This window comes from Hoplias malabaricus, chromosome Y (assembly GCF_029633855.1).
Source record: "Hoplias malabaricus isolate fHopMal1 chromosome Y, fHopMal1.hap1, whole genome shotgun sequence".
Taxonomy (NCBI): domain Eukaryota; kingdom Metazoa; phylum Chordata; class Actinopteri; order Characiformes; family Erythrinidae; genus Hoplias; species Hoplias malabaricus.
In genome coordinates this window covers 15503549-15529711 of record NC_089820.1, presented here as the reverse complement: position 1 = coordinate 15529711, position 26163 = coordinate 15503549, and the positions used below count along the sequence as shown (strand labels likewise).

General features: G+C 36.2%; 2 protein-coding genes across 3 annotated transcripts in view; both read right to left on the bottom strand.

The window, feature by feature from the left end:
• The window catches only part of LOC136679065 (regulator of G-protein signaling 3-like), a 40260-nt gene extending 24445 nt beyond the window's left edge, over positions 1 to 15815 (bottom strand). The window contains exons 1-9 of the mRNA XM_066657345.1: positions 15722 to 15815; positions 13925 to 14113; positions 13414 to 13583; positions 9090 to 9140; positions 8770 to 8828; positions 5690 to 5784; positions 4166 to 4234; positions 2443 to 2503; positions 1579 to 1669 (exon numbers count right to left, since the gene is read on the bottom strand). Coding sequence (XP_066513442.1) covers positions 1579 to 1669; positions 2443 to 2503; positions 4166 to 4234; positions 5690 to 5784; positions 8770 to 8828; positions 9090 to 9140; positions 13414 to 13583; positions 13925 to 14113; positions 15722 to 15768 — 832 coding nt within the window. The 5' untranslated portion in view covers positions 15769 to 15815. The remainder of the gene's footprint in view (positions 1 to 1578; positions 1670 to 2442; positions 2504 to 4165; positions 4235 to 5689; positions 5785 to 8769; positions 8829 to 9089; positions 9141 to 13413; positions 13584 to 13924; positions 14114 to 15721) is intronic.
• Positions 15816 to 19142: 3327 nt separating this feature from the next.
• The window catches only part of LOC136678286 (dynamin-1-like), a 30249-nt gene continuing 23228 nt past the window's right edge, over positions 19143 to 26163 (bottom strand). The window contains exons 20-21 of one of the 2 annotated variants that reach the window (XM_066656279.1): positions 25723 to 25920; positions 19143 to 21400 (exon numbers count right to left, since the gene is read on the bottom strand). In XM_066656279.1, coding sequence (XP_066512376.1) covers positions 21340 to 21400; positions 25723 to 25920 — 259 coding nt within the window. In that variant the 3' untranslated portion in view covers positions 19143 to 21339. Of the gene's footprint in view, positions 21401 to 22858; positions 23675 to 25722; positions 25921 to 26163 lie in introns of those variants that run through there. The other variant, XM_066656280.1, reaches the window with a different exon arrangement.

Sequence of the window (26163 nt, the reverse complement as noted above, 5' to 3'; positions counted from 1 at the left end):
GAGAGAGAGAAGGGTAAAGAGGGAAAAATCAACTTCATTTTATGCATTATCCTCATCCCAATCAAACAGCGGCAGGGCTCCCCCAACTACGTAACCATAGCAATTACAACCCTCCCAGGAAACAATGTCTTTTAAAGCATTCTTCATAGCAACTGCATTCAGCAGGGACACAATACAGCTGGCTTTCTCCTCTTTGCTCTTTTCCCTCTCTCTCTCTCTCTCTCTCTCTCTCTCTCTTTCTCTAAGACTGTGAAGTGTAATCTTTTCTGACTTCTAAGATGGCACACGTGTCTTCCATCTCTCTTAATCCATCCCTCCATCTTTGCACACACACACTCATTCAGCACCAGTGACAGTATACTACTTTTCTCAGTTGTAATTAAGTTTATCTTCAAAATGCTCTCGCTTAAATGCAAAACTCCTGTCCCAAAACAGCACAATACCTTTTTTCTAACAAAGCCAATGTGATAGAAGGTCTTCATAGGGGGCTGGGGAAGAGCGAGGTGAGGGTTAGTTCACTAAAGTAGATTTGGTCTGACTTGGACACTCCATGCGGCTTTAGCATTTAAAAGCCTAATACCTCAGCCTCTGGCACATCTCAGCCTCACAGTGTGCAGCCTCCTGGCCCCCAGCTCTTTGTTACTGAATAAAACAGAGTGACTACTCTCCACAGGGGCACGTTAGCCTTCAGCGCTTAGCTCTGAGAGTCCGTGTGAGAAAGGTACAAGGATGCTGGCAATGTTGCTATGGCTTTGGTCAAAGGAACAGAAATTGGAGAAATTAATTGCTTTGGCCCTGGGACTGAACATCTGGTTAGATACAGAGGTATATACTTCGATTCCAAATAGAGAGAGATTTCACTGTCAGATGTTATTTATATGACAGTTTAAAAACAAATCAGCAAAATCATGCACGTCCTGATAAATCTTACTCAACTGAGTCTCAAAGTCAAGGATATTCACTGCCAGCGAAATATCTGAGTGAACATACATCCACTCAAGCAATTTTCCATGGTCTAATACTAACTTTACATCAATATATTAAATGTATTTCAAGCTAGGAATATGAAGTACAATAAGCCATGAGTGTTATAGACAGCTTCCACCTTCCCTGACAGATATATAATTATAATTTCAACTGAACAGATGTTTCAGAGTTCCTTTGATTTACTGTAAATGAAGGCGAAACAATGAATACATTCACATAGCACATAAAAATTAAAAACTAGTATGTAAATGTAATGCAAATATAGGCTGAAATGTAAGTTATATCAGGTATCACAATATCAGACCATCTGATCTGGTTCAATTCCAAAGGTGATATTATGACTCATTATATGAGTCAAATATGACCTTTGACTCTACCATTTTAATTTAAATAACAGTATGTAAACAATTCAACAAAGCCAAGCATGTCTAGATAATCAGAGCTCATCGCAGTTTTAGAGACATAAGCAGACGGGGTGGGGGAGGAAAAATAAAAACTGTCATTTGGAATCTGGCCAACGTCATTTTCTTGACTCCTCCATGAGGCAGCAGAGAAAGAAGAAAAGAAAGACAGAAAATCATGTGAACTCACCGGCAGGCCGCTTGATGCGACGAGAAGCCACTCGTAGATGTTTGCTCCTGCCTAGTTCTTCGCCCAGGAGATAATACCAGCCGCTAATCTCCTGCCACAGAGCATTCAGAAAACATAGTCAGCTCAGAAGAGAAGCAAAAGAAGAAAGAGGGAAAATTAAAAGAGAGCGGTGAGGAAAGTAATAAAAAGGTGAGGGCCACAGAGAAAAAAATACTCTTGAGCTGGTTTTCTGACAGAATCCAATATCAATATGAGCACAGTTAATGCATCCCATTCCCTATGGTGCCAATGATGGGTCTATCACTCTCATCTTCATGTCAGAGAGCATTGTGTTCCTCAGAATCTGATGCCCTTCTGAGTCTTCTCCTGGCCTGCCAGCCAGATGGCCTGCCTAGTTTAACATGCCCAACAGTAAATGCCTTTCAGGATTCATCTAAAGCCTCTAAAATCACCACTCTCTAAGGGTGCCTTAAAATTAACTCTTATTGCACAAAGCCCCAAATAAAAAAGAAAAATCACTGCCAGATCTGAAAAACATGACCTTTTTACTAAATTTTTTTCCCACATTGGGGCTAGAAGACAACAGCATGGAGCTTCCACATGCTCATTCAGTAATTGTAGGTCATGTTTCAAGCCTCATTGAACAACATTATTGCAGCTTGGCCCTGTATATAATCAGCAGAATTAGCAGTGGGAAAACATTTTCTACATAAAGACGAAAATAATGAAACCCCTATCTGCTAAAATACACATTTCCTTTTTTAACACATTTTTGCATGAATGAAACCATACTGATTTATTGATCTAGACATAATTTATTACCATTAACATGAACCAACTTTATCACTATCACTTTATCATTACCTTTGCTGAAATGATCAGAGAGTGAACTCCAAAACTCATACAGCCCAGGAAGTCACTCCGTCTGCAAACACAAATACACCTCTGATTAAACACCAATCAAACAAGAACTTAATTAAGATTAAACTCAATTAAATGAACATTGCTTGAGGATCTTTTTGAGAACATTTACTTATTTCCATCTAAGCAGAGAAAATGACCTGAAGCATGTTTCACATGAATACTTAACTTCATCTGCCTTTATTACTGCTTTCATATTTTCAGTACAATTTCTTTGAGTTATTCAAACAAATATAGAGCTATCAACACATTTAAATATCAGTGGGTATTTCAAGCTCCGTGGTGGTCATTTCATTGTTCTTAACACAGAAGCTTCTTTGTTTTCTTTGCAACTTTTTTACATTTTCCATTTCTTAGTAAGTACTTTATGAAAGCTACATGCGTTAGACCCAGAGAGCTGAGCTGCCTTCTCACAGTAGATAAAGACAAAAATGGACATATATTTGTGGACTGATGACAGTTTTATATAATGTTTATCTGATAGTGACAGTTCATTCTACACCCTGCAAACATTTTTTTGAACTGTGGTTTATGTGGCCCTTTAAAATTCTAATGTAGTCCACTTTTAGATTTTGGATCATATAAATTTTGAATGCATCATATTTAGGCACTTAACTACATATTTATTCTTTAACTGGTCTTCCATTTAGTTCACTGCATCAGTTAAATCTGTTCTTTAGGCTTTTTTTGACATTTTTTCTTCATTCTCATTCACTTCAATTAAACAATGAATAGCAAATTATTGTCTCTGTTCTTATCAGGAAAACATAACAATGAGCTGATGAGAAACACTACTCCAGAGGTCCTTGACCCATGAGTACTCTGTTCTTCCATGTGACCTTTTTACATTTCATATACTGGTGGCAATAATAACACCAAAACCACAAAGGCTTTTTGTTGACCTGCACAACCGTGTTTCCATATTTGGAGGAACTACAGTTGACTCTGTTACTGTCTGAACCTTGGCTTGGGGTGTGAGGTCATTCACAGAGCTCCCACGCTCACCTGTATCATCATCTTCTTCCTCTGAATCTGTCTCACAAAATCTATGTTGACAACTGAGCCAAAACTTTTGCACACAAAGGCAAACTATATTTGGAAAACTAAAATTAATTTTTTTTTCATAAAAATACTTGGTAAAACTGTCTAAATGTGTTTTGCTGCTGTGACGAACAGATTGAATTTTCTAAAATAAAATATTAGAATTAATGAGCATTTGACAGGTAGAATACACTACATATATGAAATGGAACGAAAATGCTTAGTTTTACTACAAGCAACACCTTACAAATCATACATGGAATTGCTTCAGTTTAGCAAAAACGTAGTTTTGAGATTTTCTCCTGTGTTTTCATGACGATAGCAACAATTTAATAATGGTTTGGTAAATGTATGGAAATGCTTCCACTTGATTCACAGTTCAGTAGAACATAACTCAGAACACTTGCCCCAAAAGGATGGAACTTTGTTTCAGTATTTCTCTTCATTAGATGAAAGAGCCTCCTCCAAAGATCATGTATCATATTTGATGTTTGGCTTCAAAGGGTTACGTAACTTTTGTGGTAATTTTGACAATGGCTTTGGCCTTTTGCACAGCACAGTATTTAGCTGAACCCGTGGATTAAAATTGGCACATGATAAAATGTAAAAGAAAAAAAAATCATACCTTGACGTCCGACTGCGATTCCAAACAGTAAGCAACAACCTCTTTTGTTGCTCCTCTTTACTCACAGATCTGCACACAAACACTCAAATTATCAAAACCCCAAACCCTCATCCATCAATGCTGATCTACTTCCAAAACACAATGGCTCTCCTCAGCAAAGGGCTTCTAGGTCCTGAGAGCAAAAGCAGACACAGTCCTAATAGGCAGGTCATGTCACTGTGGACAGGTCATGCCTCTGAAAATGTGAAAGGGAAGGGGGAGGCACATAATGCAACACTGAAACAGAGATAATGTGACATCTAGTATCCTCTCCATTTTAACACTTGCTGCTGCTTAAGAGCAGGAGTACGGTGTCAATATAGGTTCTAAAGTTCTGAGAAGTTTGATTTTAATATTCTTGAAGAATTCGTCTTCGCTTTCATTCCGACTTTTCTGTTTCGCTTCTCTCAGTCTCGCTATTGCCCTAGAAGTTACTTGCTTTTGACTTTTGATGGTGTCAGGATCTAGACAGTCATTGGCTGCTGAAGTTAAGCCCCGCCCACCCTGACGAGTCTGCACAACCCGCTACGTCAGCGAGAGCGTGCCAATCTTACCCTGATTGACATGACCGACCGGCAAACAAAGGTAAGCCATATCAAATATTTATTAACGATTATGTCTTTTAGTAATGCACAGTTTGTCATAGAGGCTTAGAGTCATTTTCCAATGAGGGTTCCCAGTAAACATTTAGCCGCTGATTCGGCTAAAAGTCGTCTTTTCAATGTCTGTGTTTGGACGTCTTTTCAACTTTCATTTTCAACCTTAAGAGAACGTTGATTAGACGGCAGTCATTACGTTATTTCAACGTTGAATCAACGGCTAAATGTTTACTGGGTTAAGATGGATTTTGGACGTCCATTGACGTTTAAAATATGTCATTGACGGACAGACTACTTTTAGATCTATTTTGAACGTCCAGGGACGTACCTTCTTTACTGGGTTAGGGTGTGCAGAATGAGTTAGGGTGTGCAGAATGGGCTGGGTGGGCGGGGTTTAACTTCAGCAGCCAATGACTGTCTAGATCCCGACACCATTAAAAGTCAAAAGCGAGAAACTTCTGGAGACAAAAGTGAGACTGGGAGAAGCGCAAGTGAGAAAAACCGTAATGAAAGCAAAAACAGGTTCTCCAAGAATATTAAGCTCAAAATAGACGATTATATACAGCAATATTCTGTGTACAAACCTGTTTTTATACCTTTCAATATTAATGAGAGTTTTCTCAATTACAAAATGTAATTAATTGGTTATGGATTCTGCTTTTTGGTTCTCAGAACTTTAGAAACAATTTTGACGCCATACACGAGTGTCACAAATACTGCTTTTCAATGGTCAAGCTTTTTATACTAAACTCTTTGGAATCTTTTAAAAAGTGTGTTGTTTGTTATTTTATGCCTTTGCACTATAATGTTCAACATAAATGCAGACAACAAATACTGATGCCCCTACTCAAAAGCAAAATGTATTATCAGCAGCTCAAACACTTACATAGCAAAGGTCTCTTTGAAGACAGGGTTTTTGCAGTCTGGAATGGTCCTAGTTTTTTGTCTTTTGCTGTGGTCAACATCTGGAACTAGGGCTATCTGGAATAAGACATTGCACATAGTATGCTTTTTTTCTCTGCATGAACACATTTGCATCCTTTGCTCGGAGACATTTAACATTAACATTTGTGTCATAAAAGGAAAGGATGTCACTCGACACATTGGTTTGTATTGGAGGGGACAGCTGCTGACCCAGCTGCTGTTGCTCTTTTCTGCCTCAAAGCAGCAGAGTTTGACAGGCGAATGAGTTCAAGCCCAGGCCAAAAAGTTCTCCAAAGGAAACATGTTAATGGAGGGAAAAATAAAATCACTACATCATTATCTGCTCCTGTAAACTGTCTAGGACACTCAAGCTGCAGTTGAGGAAATGTTTTAATTACACATTTGATTCAAAGCTTTTAAAGCCACACAATGATTAGCAGGAAGAAGCAGATCTGGTTTTTAGTCATTTTTAGTTGGGTTTAGTCTTTCTTCTTCATTCTTGTTTTCTCTATATTTAATTACCACTCATTTCTGTGTGCTTGTTATTTTGCTCTGCTTAACACTGTCTTACATAAACGTGGGTCCAGCACTTTGAATGGAGAGACTTTGACAAGAAGGCCTAACAATTCTATAGTCTCTGCACTCTATGTAAACAACACAAAATCAGAACATCTAATGTCACAAACTGTCTGACCCACAATAAACCTGATTTGGTAGACTCATTTGAAATTGTGAGACTTGTTAGCAACTCCAGATACACAATGCATAGACTTATTGTTCTCCTTAGAAAGTCATGGAGCATATAAAGTCCTACCTATTAAAAGGTAAGTCTCCATTCTGAAATTTCCATATCCATCCATCCATCCATCCATTATCTGTAACCCTTATCCAGTTCAGGGTCACGGTGGGTCCAGAGCCTACCTGGAATCATTGGGCGCAAGGCGGGAATACACCCTGGAGGGGGCGCCAGTCCTTCACAGGGCAACACACACTCACACCTACGGACACTTTTGAGTCTCCAATCCACCTACCAACGTGTGTTTTTGGACTGTGGGAGGAAACCGAAGCACCCAGAGGAAACCCACACGGACACAGGGAGAACACACCAAACTCCTCACAGACAGTCACCTGGAGTGGGACTTGAACCCACAACCTCCAGGTCCCTGGAGCTGTGTGACTGCGACACTACCGTGCTGCCCACGGAATTTCCATATATGAACATTCAGACAGCCAGGGTTTCTTACATCACATACCAAAGGGCGTAAACCTTATATTGATGCATATTTGTAGACATAAAGGAACTGAATGAAAGCAACTGTGTAGAGTTATATCTAAACAAATTTTAGAACATTAGTGGACATTTGTGTTGGAAATTATTTTTTTTTTTTAAATTATCATCTAAAGAATTTGATGAACAGGTGAGACTTTAAAAGATAATTTAATGGCTGAAAGAAGACTATAATATATTTAATTCCAAAATGATTACTGTGGAGAGCCATATAGAAAAACTAGTGCTGGCAATGTTAGAGCGTACACACATGTGATTAATCTTGAAACTTTAATGTGTTCATTTTTCTTACACAAATTAATCTCTCTCTCTCTCTCTCTCTCTCTCTCTCTCTCTCTCTCTCTCTCTCTCTCTCTCTCTCTCTCTCTCTCTCTCTCTCTCTCTCGCCCACACACAGCAACACACACAGACATCCGCTGTGAGCATTTTGGCATGTTTTTTCCTCATGCGCAGCTTAATCCATGCATTTATTTCTTAGATAGTTGTTGAAATTGGAATATGGAGGTGTTTTATTTTCTAAGCCGTGAGTTAGCTGCAATTTTGTCAATTAAAGCTTGTGTCTGAGCTTCGTTGTGTTTGATGTTAACACTCTCCGTGAAACTTTTCCTCAGCAAATTAAGAGATTTTAATTTGAATATTATAAAATCTAGTCTGAAAGGTTAAAGAATGTTTTCTTCTAACCAGTTTGCCATGCAGACCACTCTACACATTTATTTATTTAATCTCTCTTCCAAAAATACAAGAAAATACTAGCACTTTAACTTGAGATTAATCATGATTAATTACAGAATGTCCTTGTGATTAACCCTTTGGGGTCTAAGGACATTTTCTCAATTTTCTGAAATTCGCCTTTAAAGTACTTTATAATATATTGCCCACATGCTTTATATCAAAATGTTCAGAACAATCTCAGCTCTCTCATTAAGAGAGGCCCATGTGACCTAGAGCATTTTGTGAAGAGATAATCTGTCTTTAACACTGAAAAATTTCAATCCGATTTTAGAAAATCTTTATATCTCTTGTGAAAACATCCCTTTACTTTTGTGGATGAATTGTTTTAGTGATTAAAAGAGTCTTAAAAACAAGTGAATCCACCAGAGACACGGCGAGAGGCAGAGTAGGCGTGTCTCAAGCTTATTCATATGCTTGTAACTCGGGATGTACAGTATCGCGTACAGTCTCACGATAACATGCAATTGAAAGAGCAGTTTCTGCACATTCAGAGGGTGTTTGAACTGTATTTCTGAGCTGTGTTATCGCTAAGATATTAATTGGAACATCGCAAATGGTTGCATTTGATGTGCCAGCACATTCTCCGACCCCAGAGGTTTATATTTTTTAAACAATTGACACCACTGAAAAAACATATTGTCATTGTCCAAAGAAAAGTATGCATCTTCAAAATAGTAACTTTATAGCAGGAAAAAACATAACTTTCAATGAAAGTCAAAGTAAAAGAGATTTTATTCCAAGTAATTTTGGGAGTACCTCTATTGGTCCATTTATAATGAAATTGTCACATAATGTGAAAGTCAGCTGCTGTGTTCAAATGATGTAGTAAATGAAAAATCAACAAAAATGGGGATATACAATTTCCTTTGGATATTGACAATACACAAAATAATCACAACTACAAATAAATAAATAAATAAAAACTACTTCAGGTATGTTTCTAAGTCACTAAATTTTGGAAAACAGCTGTAGTCAGTTTGCAGTCAGAGGTATTAGATTAAAAAATGTTGGAATAACCTTACCTTTACATAGGAGTCACATGGTCTGTATTCTTTGCCCAAGAGACCCCTGGCTTCAAGAACTGTGAAACATTTTCGATAACATTGTTTACTTATTCATGCTGGCAAACAAGTGAAATATCCACACACCGAGGTGCAAATAATCTTAAATGTTCACAAAAACTTCATCAAACGCATCCTTTTTGCTTTGCATTATTGCCCACATTCAAAATTCCAGATCGTTCGTGTATGGAAAACAAGCATGGTACTACATTACTAGTGATGGTCTGTCTCATAAAATATTACATACGCAAATGGCACAAGACATAGCTCATAGTACTTACTTTGAACATACAGCAATCCACTGTGGGGTGTTACTGTCAGTTTCAGTTGGCCTGTGAACAAAATCACATCTATTAAACATGAAGACATCTACCACATTTCCAACTATCTCCAACCTTCTAAAATGATGCAGCCTTCAAAAATTAATAATGAAAACATTACATCAACAGTACATTACATATTTAACAGTAAACACATTAAATGCAGAAATCAGACTTTCAGCCCGTAACAGAACTAAAGAAAAAAAAATAACTAATCCTAAAGGGTTCAAAAGCTGTTAAATGCATAAAATGCAAACATTTTAGCACAGTATACAGTTTTTTGCATAAAGGCTTTTATATGAAATATTGGTTCTAAATATTGATCAAACAAAACCAGGCAATACCAATTTGATTCTGACGTCACTGTCCATCTCCAATTCCAACACATTTTAATAACGTGTATGTGGGACTAAAATGATATAACTGGACACCCTTCTCATATCCAGGATAATTTAACAGCACCAGAGACACTGGCCTCACCAGAGAGATAGCTGAGCTTAATAGAGCAAACCAGGATTCAGACTTGAGACACCAGCTGCTGTCACACACTCCATTTCACCCATCAGTGCGTTTGCACTCTCACACACATACACACACACACACATACACACATGTCCAGCTGCAAAAATAAGTCACACATTTAAAAACTGACCACTCCTTACGAAGGCTAGACAGCTCAGAGTAATTGAGCGACCGAGTCAGTTCTTGAAGAAAAGGAATCCTACAATAAATTTGTATGTGCTAGACATACTGATGACTGGTACATAATGACTGGTGAATCACCAACAATAAGCCAAGATACCACAACTCATAAATGATTTTGCCAAAATTGTGGACAGCAGTTTATCCATCCAAAAATGAAGGGTATAATTAAAGATAGTGTGCTCTTTACAGTAGATTGTGGAGCATTTCTGTGAGCCTGATGGCATTAACCCACAAGAACATATTTAACATATACAAAGTCACGAGTAAACATTTTTAAGTTGTCAAATTGTGCAGAACATTTTTTATTTTCTTGCTTATACATGGAATTAACTTTTTGTATTTAGTGTTTAGAATGTAGAATCTAATGTAATCTAATTTAATCTGAAATCATACCTAGTTTAGATTCAGTCAACCATTGCAAATAAAGACATGTCTCTACTGCAGAGAAACACAATGTTTAATGAAGATTAAAACTCACCATGAGTTTGCAGAATGAAAGAACATCTCTGCCATTTGTGAGACCAACCAAGTGGCACCCTTGCTGTGTGTTGCCAGTCCATGTCATAACAACACAAAACATAAACAAAAGAGAAAAAACCTTCCTAAAGCTAAACGTACCCCCTGATATAGGGGTGTAACCCACAGCAGTGTAAATGGCATAGAACCGAAACATATGTTTGGCTCGAGGAGAAAGAACAAAAGAAAGCAAGCATAAATTTTAACCGCCTTTCGTTTTTTGAATAGCTGATAAGGCAGCAGGGGCTCTGATTGGTCTCACTTCTTTTTTGAATGGAGAGAATGGGGGGAGTGTCACTAAAAGAAATTTAACCGTTACACTCTGCAGTTCTGCACAGCTGACCTCAGACCAGTTCTGCTCCCTCTTATAAAGCTTAATTTTTAACATAAGATTCGAGGGAGCAGGAAAACTTAATTCAACCAAGAATATACAAACAAAAAGCCTACTCTTTCACTCCTCCACACAGCCTGTCTACATTCACAATACAAATATCTGACAGCATAGCAAAGGATCACGGTCACTGATAAAACACGGGGTGGATGACCCTCCTACTAAACACTCCCACTGCCCTCCCACTAAACACTCCCACTGGACCTGAAAATAACTCAGTTTAAACACCATATTTCAGAAAACAGCTTGATAAACATCCTAACAAGTCTGTATATAAGTAATAAATATGTAATTTAAGCCTTCCACCTCCAGTTAACCCTAAGATGAATGTTATAATCACTGTGATTTGATTGTTTGAAAGTTGTGATTTTGTTTAAAGTGTAATTAAACCACTAATGTTTGCTTTATTAATTCTCTTGAAGCTATACTTTTATACTTTTTATTTGACAAAAGTAAAATTTGAATATTTCCAGTGTTTTCACTGACCTAGTTGATTGTATTTTGTAAATAAAATCAAATTTAGAACATGAGATAAAAATGCACAAAAAAAGATGTTGGTTTCCTGCCCACATTCCGAAGTTACCTAGTGCAGTTTCTGCAGTGCTGAGCCTGTACTAGCAACTACAGTCTCTATTCTCAGTCTTGCAGGTCAGTGGAGCATGATAATTAGACATGAAACACTTATCGGTTTCACTGTAACCATGGTAAAATCCCTAACGATTAGTATTACCATTAAGATGTTTAATAACCACAAAAACTACGGTCCATTAACACAGTTTGAAAATATCACGTAAAAAGTTAACAACAGTTCTCTAGTCGTAGCTTCACAGCACTTTTTTGTTTTGTGTCACTCCAAAGTTTTATAGATTTCTGAGTGAAAATGGGCAAACGTAGGGATGCAGAACAATTTCTGTATTAATATATATTACAATATAAAATGTTCCAATAACAATAAAATGATTTTTACATTTTTACATTTACAGTATTTCAGTATACATTATTTACAGCATCTGTCACCAATGTTATAATGTAAGAGTCATCTATAGGCAGTGGCTTAATCACAGGAAAATTACTGTGAGAATCGTGTGCTACCAATGTTCTTTTCATATACAAAAGAAACTTTTGGTTGTTTTAAACAATTAATCTGTGCTGACATACATTGCAGGGTGCTGCACAGGTCACTGACCTAACTTTTAAATTTAGTTTAAAAATATTAATATTATCAAATCCAGGAGGTTTATTTTTGATTGTGAGGTTTCTTGTTTTTTCTTGGCAGTTTTTCTGTGGTGTTTTATTGTTCTTATTGATATCAGAATTACATCATATTGATATTTGATTGTACTGAAAATTTGAATGTAAGCATAAATCCTTGCTGGAAAAACAGCATAGGCATGCAACCTGCTACCCTCTTGTGTTTTAGACACTGGCACAAATTGTTAACCAGCTAAACAGGCACCAGAGCAGCATGAATGAACTTGGATGGAATATCTCTTTCAGCAGTGTAATTATCGTATGGGAATCTTAGAAAAAGTCTACACCAATCAATCAGAAAAAGTACAGCATTCATTAATCTTCTGTTAATTGTATGTATATTAGCAACAATTTTGTAATGATCATGTTCCACATCAGGGCACACAGTCCCCTGTTCTGAGTGAAATGGATTTCATGCTGTTGGGTGGACTGTGTTTGGTCTGTTAATGGACTTTAAACCCGTTGAGTCACTGATTAGCCCAACAGGAAATTTACCAGTCAAAAGGTCTCATTATTTCCTGGATCAGGTCATTTATGAGCATGAGCTAAACTTGAGTTCACGAACCCGACTCACCACCAGTATGGAAAAATTAACAACACTTGTTTGTGATTATAATGCAACTGCAGAGTAAAGGTTTAATATTTCATGAATATTTAGGGGCATAGCATGCATTTCTATCTCTAAGCAAATTCATACCTGCAGCAATTAATCCTGTATTGGGCTTCATTTGGGAGTGGAAATATATGTGACTATAACACTATAGCTGAATGTTGCCTATTTTTTAACTGGCACAACAATTTAGACACCATTTTTCATGCTCTACAGCACGTAGAAAAATAATAGTGCACATGGGAATGGGTGAGTTTATGTTCAATGGCCTTTTAAGTAGTAACTGGAAATTATTTACAAATGTGTGTGAGGAATAAATAATGGATTAACACAAATCACTGATTCTGCATGCAAACGGTCTCAGGCAGCTGTGAGAGCCTAATATCAAATTAAAGTTCTAAAATATTTTTTGCATGATTACAGTTGCTTTGTTAAATCTGAAATAAAAAACTCCATTATGTCAAACCACCACTGTCACAGGAATAAAATGGATCATTATATAATTCAGTGACTGTGCATTGTAACAATGTAAGAGTGCCACAAATGAAGTGAGTTATGTCCTTTTTTCTAGGACTACAATAAAATGTTTCATGTTTTTTCTACCAAAGATTGATACTGCCATCTAGTGTTCAAAATAGTGATGAAGAATAAAACCTTGTTTCTTTTTACTTTTCTGTATATAGCTCTTTTGAAATACTAAATGAACACTAACATATCTCCTAGCTTGAAATTTAATAGTTGTTTATAATAATACAAATATTAATTAAGTGGCAGTATAATTATCAAACATTTGAAAAAATAAAATGACTTGCCTTTGCCCCTAAACACAGAAGGCTGAATCTTCCTCCTCCTTCTGGGGACAGGTTCAGTGATGTTTTTAAAAGAGGTTTTGACCACTGCTGCTACTTTAACCTGTGCTCCTGGACTTCTGTGACTCACAGCTTTCCCCCACTCTTTGACTTTTGGCCTGCTTGTACATACAGTGACATAATACAGAAGGAATATGAACATAGAGTATGTGTGAACAAGCAAATAATAACAAGCACATTATGTAGGTATATCTTCCTTCCTCTTCATAACATGCTCTCCACTGATTATATTTTGACTGCTGTGTTTAAAATAAAATAATTTCAGTACAATCAAATGACATTGATTTGTAGTAATGCATGTGTGGCTTTAGGATGATTTAAATGGGTATGTAAAGCTATTCATCAAACATCTGTTCTTGAAGTAACATGCACATCTGGACTGTATAAAAAGTAAGTGGAATAATGATAAATTTAAAAAATGGAAATATTACAAAAAATAATTATTCATGTGTCTTACTTTGGCAGTTGATGGGAGTCTAACAGCCTCTTGTTTTGTAAATCTGCAATTTCTCTGCTTTGTCTCATTCTCCTCTTCGAATTCTCGAAGTGTCGAGCATTTTCCTTGTTCTCTCTGCATGGCCTTTTCTCTGAATGTGTCTGCTTAAGGTCCTGGGTCCTTCGGGGGTCTTTATGAATGCTTTTCCTAAACAAGAACAAAAATATTTAGAGCTTAAACATCTGCTTAAGTGAATTTAAAAGACAATGTTTTGAAAATATTAGGACAGTAGGAATCTCTCTAATGACTGTAAACTAGTGAAGATAAAATAGCTTCATAACATGATCAGTTTAAAGACACCTCAGTGCTGAATGCACTGGTGCAATTTTTGTAAGACATTCTCATTCAAAGCAACATAAAGAAACGTAGAAACTAAAGCCTTATAAAAATTCCTATATATGCTAATGAGAAGAGTCATCCATATCTAGACTGAAACAAATCACAACTTAAACAGGTATCTCCACAAATTATTGCTCCTTTAATTATTAAAAATCATTATTTTTCCATTATCTATAAAGTAACTCCTTTGGAGACACACAGTTTTGTTCCAAGTGTAGATCCTGGATCGGTGATTTAAATTCTATGTTTAAGTGGTGCAGAAGAACAAAGACAAATGGCAGTGAGTTAGAATTGAAATGTGAATGAAAACAATGAGGTGTAAATCTAGGTTTCACCTGAAAAGTTTAGTCTTTAGACCAAAGTGTAAGGAGCTAAGTGTATAAACATAAGTAAAGCTTCTACATTTATTTCACTGGCACAAACTTTAACACCTGATATAAATGTAGGTTTGCGAATAGTGAAGCACAAAGCAATTCAACAGAATTAAAGTGCTCTGCTCCATGTTGAAGGATAGGTTTTGACAGCCCGACTGGAGGTCTTTAGAAATAAGAGAACTCATAGTAGGAAGAGGTTGGGGGGTCACATTTCCACAGCAGCTCATTAGAGCCTTCTTTTTAAGTAAATGCTCAACATTTCAACTCCAGATATGTACAAGTCCAAGTATGTTTTGCCAATCTTGATAGTTTTCTTCATTATCAGGTAGAAATAATCCAAAGTCCCTTCATATTTGTATGTATTTCAGTGATAGAATTTGTTCTTTCATTGTAGAATTTCTTCTACAATAGATCTGACAGCTGCAAGAGGAAAAGTCATATTCTTCATGTGTTTAGACACTTGGGGTTGAGTACTCCAATGATCAGAGAAGCTGAGGGTGGATTACAGCAGTCACACAACATTTGACTTATACAGCAGCCCACATACACTAAAGTGCTCTATTCCACATCAAATTTAGAGGAAAGTTCTTACATTCAGTCTGTGGCTGACAGAGAAGAAAATATTAAAATATTAAATGTATATTACATCACAGTAAATAACTTTACAGGAGGATGACCCCCCCCCTCTTCAATATGTGTGTAGCATTTCTATTAATGCATATTCATGCAACTTCATGAAATGTTAACACAACTTTATTTCAAAATATGAAAAACTATAAAAACTGAGATACAAGTTCTTAGATAGATGTGTGTGTGTGTGTGTAGCTAGTTATTGTTTTCAAATAAAATTGTATCCATTTTTGCAATTTTGTTGAAATTATACCGCATTTTGCCATGAAATTCTTAAAGTGTTATACACAAAGCCAAGAAAAGGGGCTGCTGGGAGATGTATGCGCGAGAACTGTAAATAACGCACAGTACTCGCAGATTATAACGTTTCTAAATGAACTCCATTTAAAATTCCAACAAACTCGAGTCTTACCTTTTAGCAACAGCTGAAGGCTGTGTGTGCGTTCTGTAATTTTCCATCTCTTTAAAACAGAGTGTTGACGCCCCACTCCTGCTTTATTCTCTTGTCAAATTCTTGTAGTTCATGTATAGAGCCTCTTCACATTCAAACTCCCTCCCCTACCCCCCCTTCATCCTCCAGAGGAAGTGTGCCTTCAGAGGGAAAACCGCCCTCGACCAATCCGAGCCACGGATTTTAAAACACTCGGGCGTTTAAGTAAAATCTCTACAGGCTTCTGAAATGGAGCAAGGAAACATGTTCCAGCAGTGCCGCTATGTCTGATTTATTAGAGATTTACAGCTCGTTTTCTGTGGTGGGCAGATGGTGAATAGTTGGTGACAGACTATCCTTTAACACGAAAAAAAGATAATAAATTGAAATTATATCTAATTTTTTAAAAATCGTGTTTATTTTTCCACTACAGACATTTTTTTTTCATATGGCTCTTTTCAGGAAAAACAACTTAATAAACAGTCACACTGGTAATATACCACAGGTATTATATATATATATATATATAATATTTTATACACAACTTGGCTAAGAATATGGACCAACATAGATGTAGCTAGTATAAAATATGATTATTTACCATTTCAGAAGACTCTTGGCATTTCCTTAATCCTTTAAAACTTTAGTTGGTTTAGATAATTGGCATGAAGTTTAAATAAAACTATTATACTAATTTAAGATGAAATCATTATCATATAGATTTCAATGTAGATAACTAGGCCAATAATCAACAAATGAGCAATAGTATTTAGGAGGGTGAAACGTAGTCCTTTGCTTGCTTAGGGCCCCAGAATAAGTTACTGCTGTAAAGAACATTGTTGCCAGGAATCAGTGAAGAATTTTACTGTTTTTTTACCCCCTTCTTTCTTCAGGATTGCAGACTGAAGAGGCCTCAGTGGTAACGTACTGTAACCAACAAGAAGGCCATTCTTTTCCCAACGGCCTTCAGGGGAAATACTCTCAGTATTTAAAAACAGTAGTGTCTTTATACAGGTTTTTAGCAATTATTAAATATTTTGACATATGGATATTAGATGATTTAGGAGATACAGATAAGGTGTTTTGTTACAAATACTACTGGATTCTAAGTGAACATATGAGTTCCGTCATGTCTGACAATAATGGTACACTGTGAAAACACAGTAGTAATTAGCTGAACAGAATAATGTCCTGAGCAGCCATTAAAGTTTTTTTCCTTTCCCCACAGTGGGAGGTAAGGCCAAAGAGACAGCACAAAAGAGTGGGTTGGTTCCTGAACAAGGGCATAACGACACAGGATGGTTGCCATTCGTATGCAGGAACATTTATCTTGCCAGTTTCTTGAATTAAATAAGAACACATTTGACCATCACAACAACAGAGCCTTGCAAGGGCAAAGAGTGACACCTTAATCAGTATATTAATTAGTAAATAATGTATATGCAGTGGGTAGCTATGGTTTTGAGAAATATTCAGGGTTGCAATGTCTTTTACAGGGAAAGACATTTTAAAAAATACATTTCTCTTGACAACAGTGCCTGCAGATGGCATAAATGTGAATTGAAGTTTATAAATCTATCTGATATCTGATATTCAAGGACTGAGGACATGTCCTTGAATTGTTTTCATATGTTGCAGCTGTAAGAAATTAATCTGGGCATAGTCATTGGCATGTAGATTCACATGGAAGGTTATTCTGCAGTGTATTTGGCTTTAGGACCACAACAAATACACAGCAAAATCGTTTTTAAATGCTGGAAAAACACACACAGTAAAAATTCTTTGGATAACTGATTTCCAGTAATCAGGATACTAGGTAAACATTCTCTTTAAATCATCCTAATTAATCAGAGCAAAATATTTTTTGGCTACATGAGATGTTTATCTTTATTTCAGCTGTTAATTGCTGTTCTTCCTCATATCCATGGCACCCAAATTAAAAACAAGTTATGACCAGCAGCTACTGTACCCACAACACAAAACAACTGCAGTATGTAGAGCTGGCCCACTTAATGTAAATAAAGCCACCCAGTGCGGTCCTTTCACAGCAGGCGGTGTATAGCAGATTGTGTGACCCCAGTCATTAGGTTTGGGTGATGGGTGTAAATGCGAATGAGCAGGGCTTTATATTCCCTCATTAACATTTTTTCACTTACAATATCTAAGAACATTTTTTAGGGAAAGAAATGTGGATGTACTATGGCATCGTTCCTAAGAACCCCTTTTGTGACATTTATTTCTGACAGTGTACAGACTTCTCTCACTAAAAGCCAACAGGTGAAAATAATTTTGCAAAGTTTGCAAGAGCTGTGCCTCACTCTGCAAGTATGTCATTAGAACCAGATGTATGGGGTACATTATGCATTGTATTTAGAGTTACTGGAGACACATTAGAAAGAATGAACTAGTTTAACACTTTATTGTACATTGCTTTTTCAACTTTCTTGGAATTACAGATCAATAAAAAAAAGATAATTAGGAAATAAAGTTTTAAGTGGGCGCTAGCCTAAGCTAGTGGCTGATGAGAGCTTCTCTGCTTTCCATACTAAACTCTCTGAGCGGTTTAAAGCATAGTGAACTGGTTTTGAACTTTCAGTCTTGCTTGAGGCATTCCTTCACTTAGCAGTTCCCTAGTTGGGGATTCAACATTACAGAACACACAGCTGAACTATATACACAGATCAGCCATAACATTAAACCTATCTTTTTGTTTTTAAACACTATAAACAGTGTCTTTACCTCCTATGACTATAGAGGTGCATTGTACAGTTCTGCAATTACAGAATGTAGTCCATCAGTTGCTCTGCATACTTTGTGACCCTGATGTGGTGGTGTGTTATGCAGTTGGGGCCCTGACAAATGAAGAACAGGGTGAAAGGGGGATTAAAAATGCATTCAGACTCATAGATGGACAACAGTTTGTAATCATTTTGTTTCAATTAGTAAGAGGAAGCAATAGAAAACAAATGGAGCATTACTCTTAGATCTAGAATACGATTTAAATTTTGACTTGTTAAAACTGGGAGAATTATTAGTTTCTCTTTTATTTATCTACAATTTATTAGTTTTTATGCTCTATTAATTCCAGACTCATAATCACACTGTCCTGTCTGCCGTTCTTTCATACGTGTATTGCATGTTTAAAAGACCTTGTTAAACAACCATTTGTAGTTAAATATTTTCCTGTCAATTGAAAGTCACATTTCTTTGTACGTGTAAGTGGTTATTTTGATAGACATCTTACTTTAACAATATTCAGAGTAGAAATGTAATATGCAAACAAATACTAGAGTTACTTGTGTTAGTCTGAATCTGATCCATAATGTAGCATTCTGCAAGAATATACTTATATTTACTTATTTAATTAAACAGAGACTCAAACACAAGTTCTTTAAGTTCACACTTTAATTTCAGCACAAAGCACTGGCCAGTTTTTTAAGCCAGACCAATGGCAATAAGATATAGGAGGCAGCAAGAAGACACAAACAGATTCACACTATTCATTTAAATAAAAGGATTATCCAGGCCTCATAATGTAGTTTACACCTAGCACTCATCTTTTTACAATCACTTCTTTGAGTTTTATATTGGATAATATGTTATTGTACATATAGCTATTGTGGACACAAAATAACAGTTGCACAATTCCCAGAGATGCACCACAAATATCAATGCATTACAAACCATTGTATAACACTGTAAAATAGAATCATACATCATAATACTCTCAAAATAGGGACTGACTTGCTTCTTAATTTTCCATTAATTTTTCTACATTTAACAAAGGAGTTTTTAAATACTCCATTCAAATTCCCTTTTCAGCATTTTTTAAATAAAGCAACAAGTTTATTCTAGAAATCCTGATATTACTCTTATTACTTTGACACAATTTCTCTAACAGACACATTACACAATACATATTTGAACATATGTACATCTCATTCAAACAAATATATTACTTCTGTGCTACAATTGTGGCTGACAATGAAAAAAGAAAATGAAGATCAATTAACTTGAGCTCTTTTGCATAAATGTAGCTAACTAGTCAGAGTAGCTTGTTTGCAAAAATCACTATTCAAAATGGTTCTGGAGGCAGCGCTGCCTTCAAAGCAGAATTAATGTAATTGGTTACCACCCAACAAACAGGCGGGGATGAACATGATTGGTTAGCACATGCTGGCAGAGATTTTCAAATACCATCCCATAAACTGGTAAAGCACCCTCTGGTCCCCCGTGTTTGCCTGATCTAACTGACAGAAATGACTTTGGAAGATATTTTGCTTGAATGAAGGATAGTGTAACTCGCTGCTACTAAGGCAGATTCAGAAGAAGTATTTTGCTGCACATTCGAGTTATGACTGTGTTTGTACCTTCCTCAGAGGCATCATTGTCAGAGGTTTCATTGTACTCTATTCAAACAAATTAAAATACTTTAATGTTTGCAATACTTCTAACAAAATATAAAACAAAACTAAGTCTAATAAGATACATTTATATTGCACAGAGATATTTCTGGCAGTCAACGCAGTATTTGAAAATCTCTGTTCAATATGTGCTAACCAATAACGCTCATCCCCACCTGTTAATAACCAATAACATTAATTCTGCGTTAAAGGCAGCACCCCCCCACCCCAGTATCATTTTGAGCAGTGATTTTGCGTGAGCGCCAGAGTAGCCTAACCCTACATTCAAATTAATATTCAATGAAACTATTTAATCACTGATATCCTGATAATTAGTGCATCAATTAGAACATCTATTAGCATAGGAACTAGTGTGCTAATTCCTTTGGTCTTAAATAAAAGACTAAATCAAAAAAACTTATACAACTGGCTAAAAGGGAGGGAGAATGATAATTTTTCTAATAAATATATTTCTGTAGAATGTTTAGTTTAATCAGTTGAAAATGCTTCTATAATCTACCAGTTTTCATTCATCGTTAGCCACATTAGCACATTTCAGCTATTTTTGCAATATATGATCCCACACCAAGGACAAAAAAATAAAATAAATAAATAAAATTAATACTGTAGTTGAGAATACATTTCTGACCTTAAACATTAAGCACCATAAAATAGCTAAGGTTATTCTTCCATTAGCTGCAGATGGAAGGATATAACAGGAGAGTAGCATGTGTCCTTCAGGTTGTATTGGTAGGTTGACAATATTAACAGGTGTAAATGACAGTTAGATACAGAATACTTCATATTATCTGTTGTGTAAACATAGAAACACTGCACAGCATTTTCAGTACATGTAACACTGCAGGTGACGTGACACAATGAGACAAGTTTAAATTGGGCATTCCACTGAGACACCTTAGCAAACTAAGTAGATTTGAGCACAGACAACAGAACTCCTCAGTTCTCCATATTCCCTGGCAACATCCCTCAGCAAGTCCTCTGGATTAAACCACCCAGCATTTTAAAATACATTTAACAAATTTTAGCAAAGAGCTGCCATATACAGCCAGCTGTGCAGCATCTAGGATCTTCCCACTATTTTTTCAGTCCACACTTCTATATCCTCTCTGTCAGAGGACAGGCAGTAGAGAGAGAGGGAATGGCAGAGAAGGAGAAGAAAAGAGGGACGTGGAGGGTCTAAGACTCAAACGAAGGATGAGGGCTTTCTCCGTGAGAAGGGCTCCCTTTACTCGGTCGGCTGACAAAAAAGAGAAGAAAATATAGAGCGAAAAAGGATACACCAGTGTTGGAAAAAAAGAAAGTATTTCACACTATACTGCCAAAAGTGTGTGGACACCTATCCTAATAGTTGAATTCAGGTGTTTAAGCTATACCCAACTATACTAACAGACTTATACAATCAAGCACAGATGCTTTTTGTTTTCCACAGTCATATCCAATTTAACACAGATAAACTTTAAAATCTTGTTAAAAGCCTTATCAGAACAGTGGAGGCTGTTATATGCTATGTAGGTGTGATCATTGTATCCACAAACTTTTGGAATAAGATATTTTTCATGTTATTTACTTTTACATTTCAAGTATTAAGATAATGTTTGCAAGTCAAAAGGTACATTGCCATTTTTCTTTTCATGTCAAAACATTGTTTCTGTATTATTTGTGTTTTTTAAAATACTTGTTTTTAAAATTTTAAATGTGCCAGCAATCAATTACACTGAATGAAACCTTCTCCATAGCAGGACCAACAGAAAAACAAATATTGTTAAATTGATTTCATTTAAAAGTATAGAAAACATTTCCTTCTCCTATGAACTGATAATTCTGGATGCCTTGTTCAGACAGCAACAATGTTTTTTTTTCTTCAAAATACCTAAACTACCCTAGTGTATATGCTAATGTGTTTACCATGCAATAGCAGTAAAAAACTAAAAGTCATTCCAAATAAATGATGCCAAAAAAACAATGCATAATTTCAGTGAAAGGCCATATTATTGCTCAAATATAAATGACAAACAAATATATCAGTGCAAAATTTCAAGTCGAGTAAACTACACAGGGTAGTTTATTTAAGTCTCTTTTCACGACAAGAGAGGTGCATATAGGGAGAACATAATTTTTTTAAGTTTGTAGCTGTTAGTAATCTTATTTTGGCAATTTCATGATCGAAGCAGTCATACTTTGGGTAAAAAAAAATCAAAAACAAAAAAGTAACAGAAGTGAACTAGAAATGGTTTAGCAATCCTCACATTAAAGAACTCATCAACCATCTGGCAATCACTTCCTTCTTCTAGAGTGATAATAACACAGACACTTAACATGAGGACAGTATATCAGAAGAGAGGTGATAAATGCCAGTGGTTATATGACTTCTATATGAGAACAGAAGTGAAGTAAAACCCAAGAAGCAGCAGTAAGGGAGTGAATTATTTGAATTTTTAATTTGGGATCTTTTGTTTGGTTCAAGCAGCATGCAGATCAGATTTAACAGAGAATGAATGAAAGCAGCAAGGGGCCAGAGGTCAATGAAGGCAAATATATTTATATATATATATATATATATATATATATATATATATATATATTACTGAAGTCCACTGAACTGCCAAGCCAAGGCTACTTTGCATATGTGTACATTTGTCGTAGTATAGATTACATAAAATAGGTTGAAATTCTAAAGTACTTTAAATATTGTATTTGTCCATTTGTCATTGTAAAAAAAAACTTACCACACACAAAATAAAAGAAAAAAAAACACTACATTTTCTTTTTCAAATATTTGGCTTTGTCCCAGACTCTCCTAAATTTAATAACAGTGTTAAAGTGTTCATCTTCTCAGGTAAGGATTACATCATTCTTGCCCATTCTTGCTACTGCATAGCTCAGTTCCTGTTTATTTACATTAAAATTACACATCCCGTTACACATTGAACATAAGGTTTAATGTCTGGAATTACTGCTGGTCAGTCAAAAAGCCCCTTTCTTTCACCATGTCTGTTGAACCATTCAAATTCAGTCATCTTACAGTGTTCATCCTGGAACATGGAAAAGTGAACCTGCATAAAATGAGTAGGCTAATATGGATCTCAAAAATTGGTGCAATTCTTACCTGCCTGCACTGGCACTGTCATTAGAGCAGTACCATTCTTATTATATAGTACTATTGAAGAAAATATGCATGCAACATATTTTTGCCCTGGGTGTTTATAAGGAGCTTGTGCTGGTAATGAATTAAATGGTTCCACTGCCTGAAATAGGTTTACATATATTGTCCTCTCCTTTATGTGGGATTGTTCAAAGGATAAATGTGCCTTCAAGTGAACATGTGCATCTAAAGAAGTTGCATCCTTGAGGCATGCAACCTGGGATGTGCTTGTGTGTGGTAGAGAGAGATAGATAGATGTAGAGAGAGATAGAAACAGTAGTTATCCTCTGACTGCAGATCCAGTGTTAGTGCTCTGTAATGGAATCTGTGGATCTGGTGGGTCTTGTTGGTGAGGCTGGTGCTCTTCGACTTCAGAGATGATGACAACAACAGACAAATGTAGAAAGACAGAAGGGACAAGACAGACAATCAAGACCAAAACAAACAGCTGGTAATGAACATACAGACACACTCAACACTGAAGATGAACATACTAATTAAACACAGCCATATCAAAAGACTAAATCTTAAAAACTTAAGCTAGAAAATCATGTCTTAATAGACGTTAAGTATCGTACATTAAATTAATAACCCACATACATTTCTGAGGAAAAATATATTGCAATTAATGTGTTACTTGTTAGGATAATTTAGGATGTTATTATACACAGTGAAATATATTCAAGGTTTAAAAACAACAACAACAAAACAGAAGTTTATGCATCTAATAAAATGATCACATCTTCAGTCAGAAACACATTCATAACCACATTTTGACAGATGAGAAAAAGTTTTGTTGATGATCGTAATGGCTTTGATTATTACAGTAATAAACTGAAAGCAGTTTAATTAATTGTCAAATTGTTTAAGTTATACTGTTTATATATATCTCAAAAGGAAACTCCCTACTACAGTACGCCCAAAACAATTCCAGACCATCTTCATTGACAAAATAAAAGAAAATATCCTGAAAAACCTCCACAGCTTAAACAGCTTTAAATAGCAATGGACAGGTAAGTCTGTAAGGGGTGGTTAAAGATGAAACCATGCACAAAATGATGATGGAACACGGGAACAATATGCATCAGACGTACCATTTGCAGACCTCCTCATTGGTCACTGATAGAAATTCTGAAAGAATAACCGGAGTCATTGTGGGAGGGATTTATTAGGACTGAGAGTGGGCAAGGCATGGGCAGAGTGGGTAAGGGCAGAATAATAAATATCAACAGTTTTCCTACTGTTTCTCAATTCAGTTTTCTTTTAGTCAGTCCCAGCATAGTGAACTATAAGAGCATGATCTCACAAATCTGAGGTGGGTATAAACAATATTATGTGACATGAGATGAACATCAAATACAATAAAGCCACAGAGGAGTGAAGCTACAGAGACTGTGTATGAATGATATAAAAGCAGGAAGAACTTTAGGCATATAACCAAACAATGCTAAAAATAGCTCATGGCTGATATGGAGTTAGTGTGGGATATCAAAGAAACTGCATGAACTCTACAGTGCCTATAATATTTTCCACCCCTTTGGATGTTTCCACCTTTGTTGCTTTTAGAAACAGAACTATAGTCAATATAATTTGGCCTTTAAAAAATTTCGCAAAAGTAATGTCAATGTGAAAAAGTTCTTCTACAAAGTAAAGTCTATTAATACTGTTAAAGTGGAAAACACTCAAATGGGTAAATCATTTTATAGCCACTGAACATAGAGGGAAAATACTGAATTATAAGGGAAAAATAGAAAAGAGGGAACGGGAAGGAAAGTGTTATTACCCCTTTTTTTACCAATGTGAAAGAATAGGTTCAGGGCAGGTGAGATCAAAGAGAAAGTGTACGGCGGAAGGTTTGTAGATCATCGCTCTCTTCAACAACAGCATTTTGTACATTTCTGACTTTTAAAACTTCAGCAAATTGCTATGAGCAGTTTATTAGTTTTCAGATCGCATCCTACTTTAATCTTAATAAGCACTAATACTGCACACACAGCACCTACAAAACAAATACACCTGTTACAAAAGTACACTATACACTAAAATACAAATACTTTAAATAAAAAAAAACTGTCGCTGTAAAGACAAGTTTGTATCTCCGTTTTTCATTTTTGGAAATATTTTTTAAAACAGAAGCTGCTGTTTATGTTTATCAGCATTTTATGATGAATGTATCAATAGATTGTCCACAACTGCATGCCAATGAACTCCAAGAATTCCATTCATTTCCAGAGTAAAGTGATTTCATTCTTCTGTAAAGTTGTCATTTTGTCCCCACAGCGACAATGTTGTAGTTCCAACTTGTAGTTGAATATTAACACTGTATGTAAACACAATACCAAACTGTACTTGTGAAACAGATAACTAAAACCCTGTAAACTATTTGACTTGATCATGAGCTTCCCTCTTTGACTTACCTGGGTACACCTGGAGGAGCACGGTTGGGGCGGGAGGGCACTTGGGGTGGGGGTCCGCTAAAGGGGTCTGGAGAGGCTCCAGGCCTGGAAGGGACAGGGGGAGCTCCAGCAGCTGGGGGTCCTGGAGCAGTACGACCACCAGGACGAGGGGGTCCAGGTGGGGCCCGACGCTGAGGAGTGGGGCTGGACATGGGGGACCTGATAACAATTAAGGAAATGCCATCACTTTAATGATGACTTACTTCCTTAAACTTTATAACAGACGTTGGCCTTCTTGCTTAGATTACATGAAGTCATATTTTAATCAACATAACTTTACTAGTGTTAAGAGCATTTTTTGTGCCTGAGTATTAATCCAATAAGGGTTTGCCAGTCTAATATTAAAAGTGGACAGTCAATACAACAAGGAGCTACAATGCCAGAGCTTTGGCATTATTCCTT